Raw genomic sequence first — 14,531 nt, forward strand, 5'->3', positions numbered from 1 at the left:
ATCTAGAGACTGTCATACAGAGTGAAGTAAGTTAGAAAGAGAAAAACAAATATCGTATATTAACGCATAGATGTGGAACCTAGAAAAATGGTACAGATGAACTGGTTTGCAGGGTAGAAATAGTGACACAGATGTAGAGAACAAACGTATGGACACCAAGGGGGCAAAGTGGCGGGGGGTGGTGGTGGTGATGGGATGAACTGGGAGATTGGGATTGACATATATATGCTGATATGTATAAAATAGAGAACTCACGAGAACCCGCTGTATAAAAAATAAAATTCAAAAATTCAAAAAAAAAAAAAGTGAGATGCTGCCATCACAAAATTCTGAAATGTGGCCCTGACTCTGGAACCAGGCAGCAGGAGGACCTGGCAGGCAGTGAGGACATTGCTGGTGGAGGCCCGAGAAGGGCGGAGCCCAGGCAGGTATTGGTGGAAAAGTGGGACACCATTGCCTGTGGTAACGGGGAAGGCAGAAAATATATCTAAGGATCTGATTTTCCTGGCAGAAAGCGTAAAGGGCCAACTGGCTTCTTTCAGTCATTTATGTTAAAGTGAAATAAAGAAAAGAGAAATGAACTAAAGAAGTAATGTTCCATGTTCCAGCAGAAGTTGGAGGAAGTATTTCAAGCCAGGTCCTGCAGCTGGAAAATAAAAACTATTTCTCAGTCTCAGCCTTTCCAGGCAGCAAAGGTTCTCAAGGTAAGAAATGGCATCGTGGGGAAGATCAAATCCAGGACACTGCAGCAAAACATGACCTCAGGGTTAAAAGAAATCCAAGGGCATGGCATATGACCCCTTGTTAAGACCTCTGACGATTCCCAGGGGACGGGACCCTCATAGATGCTGTCAGCCATACAGAAGCGCCTCCAGGCGTCTTGAGGTCTTTGTGCCACAGCACGTGGCTCAGCGTCCACAGCAGAAAGGAGCCGCTCAAAGATATTTGCAGTGTAGCTTCTGTCTAATAAAATGTGTTATAATTTGATACCTAGAAAATCCACAAAGTTTTTTTTAGGGGTTGTATTTGCTTGAACTACAATATGGACAAAGTTCAAAATAAAAGAGGCCTCTGGGCTCTCAACTGTCTCAAGGCAAGAAGCAGGCTGAGGAAGCTACTCAGCAGCAAACAGGGCCCATTTCCCATGGAAAAGGGAGGATGACCGAGCATGCAGGGCCAAGAGGCAGAGGGAAAAGCCACTGGGAGCCATAAAAAAGGGCGGGTGGGTTAGGGAGCCACTGGCCGGGAGCAGACAAGCCCTTAAAGGTGCACTGTGACAGCTGTCTGCTGGATTTCAACATTGCTGTGCACCCGTGGCTGCAGGGGGCACACCCCCTTTTCCTTTTTGAACCGGGTGTCTATTCACTTATCCTGTGCTTTCCCTTGGAACGTTGGGTCTTGGGGGGCAGACACCTTGCCTCTGGCCTTGTTGCACATCATAAGCCAAGAGCCACGGTAAGGTGGTGGTTCTAGGCTCTTCCCGTGGGAGAAGCATGAATCATTAGGGGTCAGAGGGTGGACGGGTGGGGGGCAGGCTGTTCCACTGGCAGCCCCCACAACGCGCCACACTTTCAGGACTCATGCTCTTGTGCACACCCCTCCCACACGGACTCCAAGCTCACCTGCATGACTTGCTTTGGCCAGCGGGATACTAGCAGGTGTGATTCAATCAGAGGCCCACCGGGACCTGTCACTTACAGCAGAGCCTCCACATGCTAAGCAGTCCAGCTCTCCTGCCTGGATAATGGTACACCACACCCAGGGTCACATGGAAGAAAATGAGGTGCTCCAGGCAAATTCCCAGCTGAGTCCAACCAAAGGAGGTATCTGGCTGACACAGTGTGGAACAGAAGATGCCCAGTCAGTCACAGAATTGTGCAAAATAATAAGTTGATGTGGTTTTAAGCCATGAAGTTTGGGGGGGGGGGGGTTGTCACAGGTCAGCAGGTAACAGAGACACGATCACCCCTAGCACCTGCAGCCCCTTGCAGAAGTCTCTGAAGCACTTCCCGTCCTCGCTCACTGCCTCTATCCGCAATCCTTTGAACCCACCGGGACCTCCACCCTCGGATCTGCCCCCTCTGGTGTCCTCTCTTCTTTACTTGCTGAGCTCAGATGCCCCGGGCAAGCATCCCTGTCTTAGACAGCTCGCTCTCTCCCCCTCACCTCACCGCACTCGCCCAGCATAACCGCAGTCTTGGCTGAATCCAACACTTCTTTCTCCTTGCCTTCTTGGGAGCAGCCTAAATAGGCTGGAGAAAAACACACAGTCACATGGGCTGGTCCCCTTGACACTGCCGGGCCACCCTACTGTCTTTTCCTAGTTCCCTCCTGGTCCTCCTGGTCCTCTCTCCTTGGACCACACTCCCTTCTCACCTTCAGCTGATGGCCTCGTTCTCATCAGAAGAGAACCCCCCAGATTCCTACATCCACATCCACTCACCTCTCAGACTCCTCTTCAAGCTGTGGCTGAGCTGAACCAGCCAGGCTCCTGTCAGAGGGCAGCCCCTGCCCTCCCCTCTCAGGCGATTGCCTCACCTCTTTCTCCTCCATGGGCTCATTCCCACTGGTGGACAACATGCTGCTTCCTTTCCCACTATAAAACCAACACTTTCTCTGGACTTGCCTTTTCTTTCTCGCTTTGGCCGTTTCTCTGCTCCTTTTCAGCCAGAACACCCCAGAAGAGTTATCAGTCTCAAGGTTTCCAAGCCTTGCCTTCCACTCACCCTTAGCCCGTTCAGTTGGGCTTATTCCTCCATCACTTACTTGTCAAGGTGACCAGTGCCCTCGTGCTGTGTGCTCTATTGACTAATTCCCAGTGCCCACTGACCAGGACCTCTCAGCAGCATCAGACAAGGCTGATCCCTCCCACTCACCGTAGCACTGTCTTCACTTGGCTCCTGGCCCACTGCCCTCTCCTGGTTTCCCTCATACCTGACGTCCTCCTGCTGTTTACCAGCTCCTTCTCTTCTCAAATACTCACTTAGTATGAGAGTACCCAGGGCTCAATCTTTTCCCTCTCTTTTTCTCTATTTGCATTTCCTCCCATGGTGAGCTCATCCAGCTGTACGGCTTTAAATACGACAAATATGCTAATGAACGCCAAATCTGTACCCCAGGCTGGACACCTCCCTGAATGCCATATTCACATATTCAACTGCCTTATCACCTTAACGTGCAGCCTGAGGGAGAATTACATTTTTATTTTGCTAAGCTGCTGAGAATTGAGGGATATTTGTTACTGCAGCATAACCAGGGCTATCGTGACTGCTACAGAACACGGCCACCACAGGCGTCCCGACAGCATCGCTTCTTGGGTGGGTGCTTGCGTTAGCTCCCTAAACAGCCTGCCTGCTGCCACTCTTTCCGGCATTGTCTCCATCAGCCAGTGTGATGCACTGAATAGCTATTCCTCTGCTCCAATCCTCCAGTGGCTCACTTTTCTGAGTGTAAAAGTCAGAGTCCTCACGAGAGCCTACATGGTCCCCTTCCCGTCCTCCACGTCTCTGGCCTCGTCCCCTGTTGCTCTCATGCACTCCTTTGCTCACAGTGGCCACCTCCACTTTTCAGACGCACCAAATGTGTTCCCAGTTTATGGCCTTGGCACTGGCTCGTCTCTCTGCTGGAGATGCTCTTCCCCTAGAGCCCACATGGCTCACTCCTCCTCCTCCTCCCAGTTTGTTCAAATTACTTGACAATGAGGCCTACCCCGCCCACCACCTTTCCTGGATCCCCAACTCCCTAATGCTGATTGTTTCCCCACAGCACTGATCACTTTTTAACATGGCATATAACTCACACGTCACGGGCCTTTTCTGCCTCCCTCGCTAGAACAGGGGTTTGCAATTTGTTGGGTGCACCGGTGTAGAGTGGTTTCATCGGGCGCTGGGGGTGAGAGCCCGCTGGAGTGGTTGCCAGGAGACAGGTAAAGCCCCGCCAAAGTCCTCAGCCCTTGGAGTTCCTGTTCAGGAAGGACCTGGCGCAGGCTGTTCAGCGCCCCGGCTCGAAGCCCAGGGAAGGCTGGTGCAGCCCGAGGATGGGCTATAGCGGCGGTCCCAAACCTTTTTGGCACCAGGGACCAGTTTCGTGGAAGACAGTTTTTCCACAGACCGAGGGCGAGGGCGGGGGCGGATGGGGGGGCGCGTTCAGGCGGTAATGCGAGCGATAGGGAGCGGCTGATGAAGCTTCGCTCTCTCGCCCACTGCTCACCTCCTGCTGTGCACTCAGGCCGCGGACTGGTACCGGTCCACAGACTGGGGGTTGGGGACCCCTGGGCTACAGGGTCCTAATCCGGGCCCCTGTGTGGAGACGGCCAGGGAGGAGGAGGGCGGGCCTGTCGGCAGTGGACCCAGCCCCTACGCCACAGTGGCCCCTGGGCTCCGGGTCCCTGTCCCCACTCCGGCCTCCTGCCCGCTGTCCGAGGACGGGGTACGGTTTACTGGCAGCCGCAGCCAGTCCCGCAGGGACCCCGACCTGCAGAGCCCGGAAGGCCCGGGGCGCGGAGCCAGGCCGCCCTCCTCGAGGGGCGGGGGCCGGGTCAGGGTCGCGGGGGCGAGGGCGGAGGCCGGGTCGGTATCGGGGTAGGGGGTCGGGGCCGGGAGCCTGTAGGGTAGCCTCCCGCACAAAGCTTCCCGCGAAACTGACGTGCGCCGGGCGGCCGCGAAGGCACCGCCCCCGACCGCGCCCCTCCCCCGCGCTGGCCCAGCTCCTCAGCGCGCCTGCGCATCCGCTCTCCTGCCATTGGCTGCGTCGTGGCGGCGCGCGCCGGCCGGCGCACTGCGCGTCCCACCATTGGCCGGGCGGCGGCGCGCGGGGGTGTGTCGGCGTCGCGCTCCGCCCCTGGCCTCGCTCGCTGAGGTGCGCGCGGTGGCGGCGGCGGCGGCGCGTGGCAGGTCCGGCGGGCGCCAGGAGGCGGCGGCCCGACCCCGGCCCAGCCTCGTCCCGCCCGCCCGCCCGCCCGGCCCCGATCCTGACCCCGACTCATCCGACTGGCCCGCCCGGCTCGCCGTGGCCCCGCCCCGGCCCCGGCCCCTCCTGAGGGAGAGGCGCCGCCGGCCGAGCGCAGGCCCGGCCATGACCGACTTCAAATTGGGCATCGTGCGGCTCGGCCGGGTGGCCGGGAAGGTGAGCGGCGCGGGGCTGGGGCTAAGGTCGGGCCGGGGGACTGGGGCGCTGGGCCGGGGGCCGGGCCGGCGCTGGGAGTAGGCGGCCGGGGTGCGAGGCAGGGGGCCGGACCGGAGCTGGGGGTGGCGGGCGGGGTCTGGGAGTCGGAGTCGGGGGTGCGAGGCTGGGGGTCGGGGGCGCGGGGCTGGGGGCTGGATCGGGGGCCCGACCCGGGCCGGGGCACGGGCAAGGGCCGGGCAGTTTGCGGGCGGCGGGCCGGCGGCCTGGCTCCCGGGGCAGCCCTCCTCCGGTTGCGGCCCGGGGCTCCGACCATGCGCCGTGGCCGGGGAGCAGGGGGCTGTGGCTGCGCCTGAGGACGCAGGGAGCGCAGGCCCTTACGAGGCGGCGCGCTCGCTCCTCGCCGAGACCTGCGTGTGCGCGCCGCCAGTGCCTGCCGGTCCGTAGTGAGCTTCGGGCAGGGTTCGTGCTGCCAGCGGCAGCCCCGTCTGGCTGAGCCTCAGTGGGCCTCGCCAGAGCAGGGCCTCCCTCTGCTTCTCTCCCTTACCTGGCCCCGCCCTCCGCGTGTTCGAGGCTGGGGCTTCCTGGCACCTGTGGGCATTGAGGCTTGGCTGTTTCCAGGAGCCGGCCGGCCGTGCAGCTGCACCAGCCACGCACCTTACCCTGGATGGGAACCCTGTTCCCATCACCAGCGGCGGAAGCTTCTGGTGGGAGAGAGGAGCAGAGGCAGTCAGATAAAGGTAAAACCGATTCAGGTGCTAGAAAAAAGCTTTCCAAGCGAGAATGACACTGGTCCGTTTTGGGGACCGTTACCTGCCCTTCCTGCAAGGGGACATGACTTTCTAACTATGGAAGGGTGGGCTCCCCATCAGCTCTGAGGTCCCTTCTAACTCAGTGACTGATTGCACTAATGTCATCCCTTAAAACTTTTATTTGGAACATTTTAGACAGACAAAGAGGTAGGAAGAACGATTCAGTGAGCACCTGTGTGAGGACCGCCTGGCTTAATAAATAAAATAAATGTTAACTGAAACCTTCTGGATATTCTGCCTCAATCCCGGCCCCCTCCCTCTACTCCAGTGACGTCATACTCTTGGACTAGGTTTATCAGCACATTAAAATGCACAGCTTAGTACCTGTCCAGTCCTGTGGCACTTCTTTTGGTTCTTCGCGAGCAGATGGGAAGTGAAGCCTGATGCCGCGACTCTGCGCAGTCGTGAGTGGGGAAGGGCCAGGCTTTGGCACCTCTGCCTGCTTTCAGGACAGACGGCCCCTCGCCTGCTGACCTCGCTTAGTCTCAAGGGGCCGCTTCTGCTCATTATCGGTACCTCGTACTAATTCCAAATGTAACGTCTTGAAACGTTAATTTCCAGACCAAGTACACACTGATAGATGAGCAGGACATCCCGCTGGTGGAGGGCTACTCCTTTGAGGTAAGGACGCCGTTCCTTTGCTGGCATGCCCTTAGTCATGCCCAGGAGGGTCACAAGGGGTGGGTTTTCTTCCCTGTGATGTGAGGGCAAGACCTGGTACGCGAGCATCTCCAGCTGTCTGTCACTGCCCCGTGGAGCCCCCTACCGCCTCTGCGATGCTGGTCTTCCCCCACTTCCGCCTGGTTGCAGGCTCTTCCTGAAAGGGAGACAAATTGTGTCATGTTTGTGATTGAGTTCAGTTGTACAAGCTTCTGTGCCCTGGGAGACTCTCCAGGGCTGCCCCCCTTCTCTCGCCCTCCGCTGTTCCTACCTGATGAAGCTGTGCGGGCTCCAGTCCGCACCCGCCCACTCCTCCTCCCACGAGTCTGTGGACCCACTCTTACCTCAGATGTCACCCTTTTACACTTACTTGGTGTAGGGCTTATCTTTTTTTTACTGGGTGGGTTTTTTTTTTTTTAAGGGTAGGAAAATTTATTTCTCTGTGTCCACAGTGTTTTGCAAAGAGTGGCTCATGACCGTGTCTTGCCTCCACAAGAGGAGACTGCTTCTTGGTGCCACGTGTCTGGGAGACTCCGGAGACCCCCAGGGTCCCAGGAATAGGCCTGGGATTGTCCCTCTGGCTTGTTTTTTAGTTTGGAATGTTGTTGATAATCAGAGCCTTTTTAACAGAGCTTTTTCTTGTTTTTTCTCAGGCCCGGATGGAAGTAGACGCAGATGGAAATGGTGCTAAGATATTTGCATACGCCTTTGACAAGAACCGAGGAAGGGGGTCGGGAAGGCTCCTTCATGAGCTGCTGTGGTGGGTGTTCCAAGCTGCTTGTTTCCCCTGTCGGCTTTGCACAAGCCCTGAGGTGCACGGGGCTCATGGAGCCAGCAGACCCCTTGTTGACATGTGGTGCCTTCCCCAGGTCTCCCAGTTAATTCTGTGTCATTGTCACTATCCCGGAGGGGTGGCTGCTTTGCGACCTGTGGCACTGGCAGTGCAGCCAGAGTGTCTGCAGGCTGAGCGCCCTTTCTGCTCGGTGTGTTTGGGACACAGTCTCCTCTGGGGGTGGGTGGGGTCTGGCCCCTCCTCTGGGTTGGGGAAGGGCCTTCCCCTCTTCTGTGTGAACAGCGAGGTTCCAAAGTACTTGGGACCACGCAAGTGGGGTGTTCTCCAGGCTGTGTGTGAGATGGTTTCGGGTTCCCTCCTTGGCTCCCTGCAGCCTAGCTCTTAAATCCAGGGGCTGGGCTGTCCACGTGGCCTGTCCTGGTTGGGCCACAGACTGACATACTTGGGTTCCTCTCCGCAGCCTTGCTCCTGATGGGTCCTGTCGGTGTGACAAGGGACCAGTTCAGGGCACACGGCTGAGGCGTTCAGGAGGGTTGGGAGCCCATCTGGAGCACTGTCTGTTTCCTAGGGAGCGGCACAGGGGGGGCATCGCCCCTGGGTTTCAGGTGGTGCATCTCAACGCTGTCACTGTGGACAATCGCCTGGACAACCTGCAGCTGGTGCCATGGGGTTGGCGGCCCAGAGCCGAGGAGACCTCCAGCAAGCAGAGGTGGGTCTTCTTGGGGCCTGGTGATGTGACCGAGATGCCCCTGAGGGCGGCCCCTCCAAGCTCACTGCCAAGAGGGGCCCGCGTCTACTCTGTGCTCTGAGGCTTCTGTGGGTTTGGTGACCTTGGCCGTTTTCTCTCAGGGTGCGGGGGTCCTCTTTTTCTTCACTGGGGGAGGAGACCGTTTGGATGCTTATCTTTCTGGACTGGTCTTCTGAATTGGCTCTCGTGGGGAGAGGGGTTGTGTGGGCCGGTGCCCTGTAGGTGGGCAGGACGCCCTTGAGATGTAGGAGCCGTCTGCATCTCAGGGATGCCCCTGTGCACACAGATGGGTCTTGCTGTCATGCCCTTTTGTAAACAGTTTGTCTGGTCAGTGGTTTAAAGGAAGCAGGACAGTGTGGCTCGGGGGTTGGCCGCTCGGCCTCCACCTTTCCTTGGTCCTGAGGACTTGGGTGGAGGGGATGCTCCGAGGGCAGTTCCCGTGGCCCCAGGAACAAGCCCCTCTGTGACTTCATGGAGCCCTTAGAAGAGCTGGGGGACCAGCAGGATGGGAGCCAAAATGAGCCAGGGTGTCCCTGGCCACCTGTGCATCATTTAGGGGCTCCCTAGGGCTTCTGTGCATCTCCTCGGGCCCCTGGGCAGCTTTTCCTGACTTTGGCGGTGCTGGTGCTGACTTCCCCTACAAGCAGAAGTTGGTGAGGTCGGTGCAGGGGTGTCAGTGTTTCTTAGGATGGAGACTGGGTGGATCCTTTGCAGTGGTCACCACTGGGGTCTTGGTAGAGCCCCATGCACTGGAGGTAGTAAATGGCGGGATTGCCCGGCCAGCTGGGCTTGCTGGTGGGGGATGGTCCCCAGGTGTAAGAAGGCCACATCCAATCCGATGCTGCTGCAGCTCTGGAGGGGTGTCCGTAACTCTGTACGAGGGGAGGGGGTGGGTCTCCAGGCGTAAGGGGTCTCTACTCTGTTGTTAGAGGCTGATCCTAAGACCCCCCCTCCTGAGGGAGGCTGATCCTCTTGTGGTAGCTGGGTTAGGATTTTCATCTTGCTGGAGGTTATGTGAGTCTAGACTTCTGGTTGCAAGTGACAGAAACTAAGCCCAATTTGGCTGAAGCAAAGATAGGACCCTTAATGGCTCCCCTGCTGAGATGTGGAAAGCCACAAAGCCACTTCCAGGTCTCAGGAGCGGCTGCCAGGGCTGCACACCCGCTTTCCTCAGCAGTGTCTGGCGGCGTGGGGGAGTCAGCTTGTTTTGAGTCACTTCTGTCTCCGTGCTGGGGGCAGGAGGGTTCTTTCATCAACAGAAGGAAGCTTGTGTCATCAGGACAAGTGTAAGGGCGGCTGAGCGGAACACCAGCCTCCGTGGATTTCCCCCAAGTTGTCCAGCACTCACATGGGTTCAGGGCAGGCCTGGGGCTCACCCTCCCTGGCTCCATGCAGGTCTGCTGCTGCCCATTGCAGACACTGGAGGGACACTGCCCACCGTGTCATCCAGTGATGGGTCTGTCTTTCTGGGATCTCAGCATTTGTCCATCTGAGCACCACGTATTGTTGTGAGATGAGGCGATCACGGTTAAGAAGACCTGTTTGGAAAAGGGTCTGTTACACCAAAGGCTGCCCCACCGGTGGTCTTCCCCAGGCCATGGCCCAGCTGCCCCATTCTCCTTCAGACCACTCCCAGGAGGCCCAGGACCACCCCAGGGGCCTCTCCCTGCTGGTTGGCCCAGGAGCAGATGGGTTGGGGTTGGCCTTAGTTTGCCAGCCTGGGGTCGGCCCGCCAGCAGTCCTCCACCTGTCGGGGCAGAGCCAGCCCAAGGGTGGCCTGAACTCCCCGCTGGCCCGGCGTCACATATCCTTCAATCTCACTCAGTGGCCTCCGCATGGCGGCTCTTTGTAGTAATCACCCCATATGTGAGGCGGGCAGTTCGGCAGCACAGCTCCTGCCAGGCATGTACCTTCTGCTCTGCTTTCCTGGCGTCACTTCAGTGGGGCCACGAGGGCGGCCCAGCCGGGTGGAAGGTGCTCTTTGCAAAGGTGCATTTTCCTCCCTTTCTGCCTTCAGAAGCCGGCTGGGACTGAAACTCACCTCTGTCTTCTAGGACTTCATTGAAGGGCTCAGAAAGTAGCCAGTTTTCTCCCACATCCTGACTTTCACCCTTTCCTTCTTTAAAAAAATCTTTTTATTGTGGCAAAATACAGATAAGATTGACTGTTTTAACCATTTTTAAGTGCATGGTTCCGTAGCATTAAGCAAATTCAAATTGTCATGTATCATCACTACCATTGTTTCCAGAACTGTCTCATCTTCCCAAACCGAAGCTCTGTCCCCATTAAACACTAATTCCCCACCCATCTCCTCTGCCAGCCCCTGGTACCTACTGTTCTGTGAATTGACAAGTCCTTGGACCTTATCTGAGTGGATTAATATGGCATTTGTCTTTTTGTGTCTGGCTTATTTCACTTCGCCTCATTTATGTCTTTGAGGCTCATCCACGTCATAACGTGTCAAAATTTCCTTCGTTTTTAAGGTTCAGTAATACTCCATTGAGTGTGTGTGTGTGTGTGTGTGTGTGTGTGTGTGTATGGCACATTTGGTTTATCCATCATCCATCAGTGGGCACTTGGGTTGTCTCCACCCCTCGTCTGTCGTAAATGATGCTGCCGTGAACACAGTTGTACAAAGAGCTCTTCGAGTCCCTGCTTTTGATTCTTCAGAGTGTGTACCCAGAAGTGGGATCACAGGCTCATAGGATAATTCTGTTTACTTTCTGAGGAAGCTCCACACTGTTTTCCACAGCATCTGCGCCATTTTACCTTCCCCCCAGCAGTGCACGGAGGCCCCAGTGTCTCCATACCTTCACTAACACTTGTTTTCTGTTTGTGTGATAGTAGCCATCCCAAGAGTGTGAGGTGGTCTCATTGCGGTTTTGAGTTGCATTTTCCTGATGATCAGTGATGTTAAGCATCTTTTCATGTACTTTTTGGCCATTTGTATATATTCTTTGGAGAAACATCTATTCAGATGCTTTACCCATTTTTAAATTGGGTCGTTTGTTTTTTTGGTTGACTTGTAGAGTTCTTTATATATTCTGGGTACAAATCCCTTATCAGATATATGGTTTGCAAATATTTTCTCCCAGTCTATAGGTTGCCTTTTCATTCTATTGATTGTCTACTGATTGTCTCTTTTTTTTAAAGTTTTTATTTGTTTGTTTGTTTGTTTGTTTATTTAGGCTGCACTGGGTCTTCGTTGCTGTGCGCAGGCTTTCTCTAGTCGCGTTGAGCAGGGGCTACTCTTTATTGCTGTGCGCAGGCTTCTCACTGTGGTGGCTTCTCTTGTTGCAGAGCACGGGCTCTAGCTGTGTGGGCTTCAGTAGTTGCAGCATGTGGGCTCAGTAGTTGTGGCTCTCGGGCTCTAGAGCGCAGGCTCGGTAGTTGTGGCCCACGGGCTTAGTTGCTCCACAGCATGTGGGATCTTCCCGGACCAGGGCTCGAACCTGTGTCCCCTGCATTGGCAGGCGGATTCTTAACCACTGCACCACCAGGAAAGTCCCTGACTGTCTCTTTTGATGCACAAAATAATTGACTTTTCATGGAGTCCAATTTGCCTGTTTCTTCTCTTGTTACTGTGCCTTTGGTGTCATATCCAGGATTAATGCCAAATCCGATGTTGTGAAGCTTTTGTCCTATGTTTTCTCTGAGAGTTTTATTGTTTGGGGTCTTACATTTAGGTCCTTGATCCATTTTGAATTAATTTTTGTCTGTCACATTAGAAGAGGGTGACCCTTCCCTTTTTTTCTTTTTTTTTTTTTTTGCAAGTATAGTTGATTTACAGTACTGTGCCAGACACTTCCCTTTTTTATCCAAGTCCCTCCCGGCCCGGTCTCCAGAGAGGGTGGGTGGGTTGAAGGGGATGGTCCACCCATCTGTTTGCTCTCGAAGTGCGGGAGGTGCCTCCTTTGGAGGCCAGCCCCAGAGCGGGCTGCTCATTGCCTTGTGCTCACCCCACCGCCTATGCCTCTTGTGGGGCAGGTGCGGGCACTTACAAGCTTCTGGGCCCAACCAGCAAGAGAAGTGTTCGGGGGGTGTAGAGCAGCTCACAGCAATTGGGCAGGCAGGCCAACCAGGGGCAGATGTGGGCGCCTCTGGGGCCGCGAGCACGTGATCTCCGTGCCTGTCTTGTGTGCAGCCGTCCCAGGCGTTGAGGAGATTGACGAGCAAGGCAGACAAAGCCCTGCCCTGTGCCTTTTAGTGGGAAGATGAAACAGGCCACATACTGGATGTTACGGAGAGGTGAGCCCAGGCAGTGCGGTGGGCCAAACGACAGTCAAGCTGCAAAACTGGGGGCGGGGCAGCCTGAGAAGAGGAAGCAGCTGGTCCACCCTGGGGTTACTCATTGTCACCTCCATACCTTGACCCTTCCTGGCCAAGGCATCCTGAAGCGCCTGCTTCTCTTTAAGGGAGCAAAGCTTATACTGGCTGGCGATTCAGCAGCTGCCCACGGACCCCATAGAGGAGCAGTTCCCCGTCCTGAATGTGACCCGGTACTACAACGCCAACGGGGACGTGGTGGAGGAGGAGGAGACGTCCTGCACCTACTACGAGTGCCATTACCCGCCCTGCACCATGATCGAGAAGCAGGTGCGCGGCGGGGGAGCCCCGGGCCTCCCCTAGGACTGCCCTCTCGTGGCTTCTCCCCTGCGGTGGCTGTTCCTTTGTCACTGCCTGACCGGGGCCCAGACCCTCCGGCCTCGGTGCACGGGCGGCCAGGTCCTCGCAGGTCTGCCATGTGACCGGAGCGCCGCTCTTCTGTGTCCTTTCAGCTCCGGGAGTTCAACATCTGCGGGCGCTGCCAGGTGGCGCGCTACTGCGGCTCCCAGTGCCAGCAGAAGGACTGGCCGGCCCACAAGAAGCACTGTCGGGAGAAGAGGCGCCCCTTCCAGCACGAGCTTGAGCCGGAGCGATGACCGGGCGGTCACGGGGCTTCTCATCTCCCCGGGCTGCGGGCTCGGCGGGCGGCTGGACCGGGGCCACCAGAGGGGCTGTTCCTGCACCTGCACCTGCTCCGCCACCGGAGGCCCCCCCGCACCCCGTGGAGCAGAGACAGCTGGGAGGCCCCCCGGGACGCTTCTCATTATTTATATGTTAATATGTTTGTAAACTCATGTACAGTTTTTTTGGGGGGGAGGCAGCGGGAGGGTTAGAAAGTACAAATAGGGTCATTTGCTGTAACACTCACTTTCCGGGCGGCTGAGCCGAGGAGGGCGGCCCGCCTGGGTTGGGGCAAAGTAAAGGGTGGGACCGCCCGGCGTCCTGGCTGCTGTCTGCTCTCCGCCTCGGCCGGCATCCGTGGTGTGGGTACGGGTGCGAGGGCTGCCGTCCCCACCCCCAGGCTGCGTGGGAGCGTGAGGGAGACCCAGACCTGTCCCTGTCCTGCAGCAGGAGCTGCTGAGGGTGGTTAGTTGCTCAGCCCCCGTTTCGGCCCCTTTGAGCTCATGCAGTGGGTGCCTGGGAGCTTGGGGTGGGGCGGGGCGGGGCCGGGTGGGGGGGCTTCTCCCAGCAGGACTGCTGAGGTCCACCTGCAACTTGGAGCAGCCCGAGGGGTGAGAACTGCTTTCCTGTGCTCCTTCTGGGAGCTGCAGATCTCAGGGCTGGACAGCATCTTGTACACCTGGCCAAGCCGCCTGGGGGCCACAAGCTGGGTGGTGTGGCTGGGAACTTGCTGGTCTCCGGGGAGAGTGAAGGCTGACATCCGTGTGGGGTCATCCCTGGCCCCACGTTGGTCCTGCAGGCTCCTGCCACGCCCTCCTTCCTGCATTGTTTCTGCAATCTCCCAGGACACCCTGTGTGTACTCTGCTTCCCTGGCTGGGGCTAGCCCCTTTGTGGCCTCTGGTCTGTGAACTGAGCTGAGCTTTCCGTAGCTTCTTTTGCAGAAGTTGGAGGCCTCCTGGGCAGGGCGTCCTGGAGAACAGGACTGGGGAAATGGGTGATAGCAACATGCGGGGAGCAGGAGGGAAGGCTCAGTTCCAACCCCGAGGGAGGGGTTTTCTGCAGGTGAAGGGACTCCATGTGCCCACACGGGTTTTTGCTGAGAAGACCTTGCTACCGCGCAGGTCAGCTGTGGTGCCTCTTCCAGGCTGGGGTTTTTTGCTCCGGGTTCCCCCAGACCCCAGGTTGAGCACCAGTGGGGGCTCAGAAAGCTGTCAGAGAAGAGGCTGTGTGATCCTGAGAGACTGTCCTACCGACCACAGCTGGCCCGAGCCCTCGGGACGTTCCCAGGGCCAGGATAACTCCCAATTCAGAGGCCAGCTCTGGCCAGGCCCATGGGGGTGGGGAATCCGGTGTAGACCAGCGTGTTCAGGTTTGGGTAGTCTTCCAGGCATGGGGCCCTGAGTGTGCTCAGTCTGCTTTTAAAAACAGGCTCCTGGGATGAGGAGGCCC

General features: G+C 57.1%; 1 protein-coding gene across 1 annotated transcript; it reads left to right on the plus strand.

Moving 5' to 3' along the window:
• Window positions 1-4,983: 4,983 nt before the first annotated feature.
• On the plus strand, window positions 4,984-13,250 carry ZMYND19 (zinc finger MYND-type containing 19). Its single transcript, XM_079706823.1, is given in 8 exon segments — window positions 4,984-5,124; window positions 5,743-5,832; window positions 5,835-5,861; window positions 6,495-6,554; window positions 7,247-7,353; window positions 7,955-8,095; window positions 12,550-12,730; window positions 12,913-13,250. Coding segments are annotated over 8 exon segments (801 nt in total). The 5' UTR covers window positions 4,984-5,073; the 3' UTR covers window positions 13,057-13,250.
• The last annotated feature ends 1,281 nt before the right edge of the window (window positions 13,251-14,531 follow it).

This window comes from Hyperoodon ampullatus (assembly GCF_949752795.1).
Source record: "Hyperoodon ampullatus genome assembly, chromosome: 6".
Classification (NCBI taxonomy): domain Eukaryota; kingdom Metazoa; phylum Chordata; class Mammalia; order Artiodactyla; family Ziphiidae; genus Hyperoodon; species Hyperoodon ampullatus.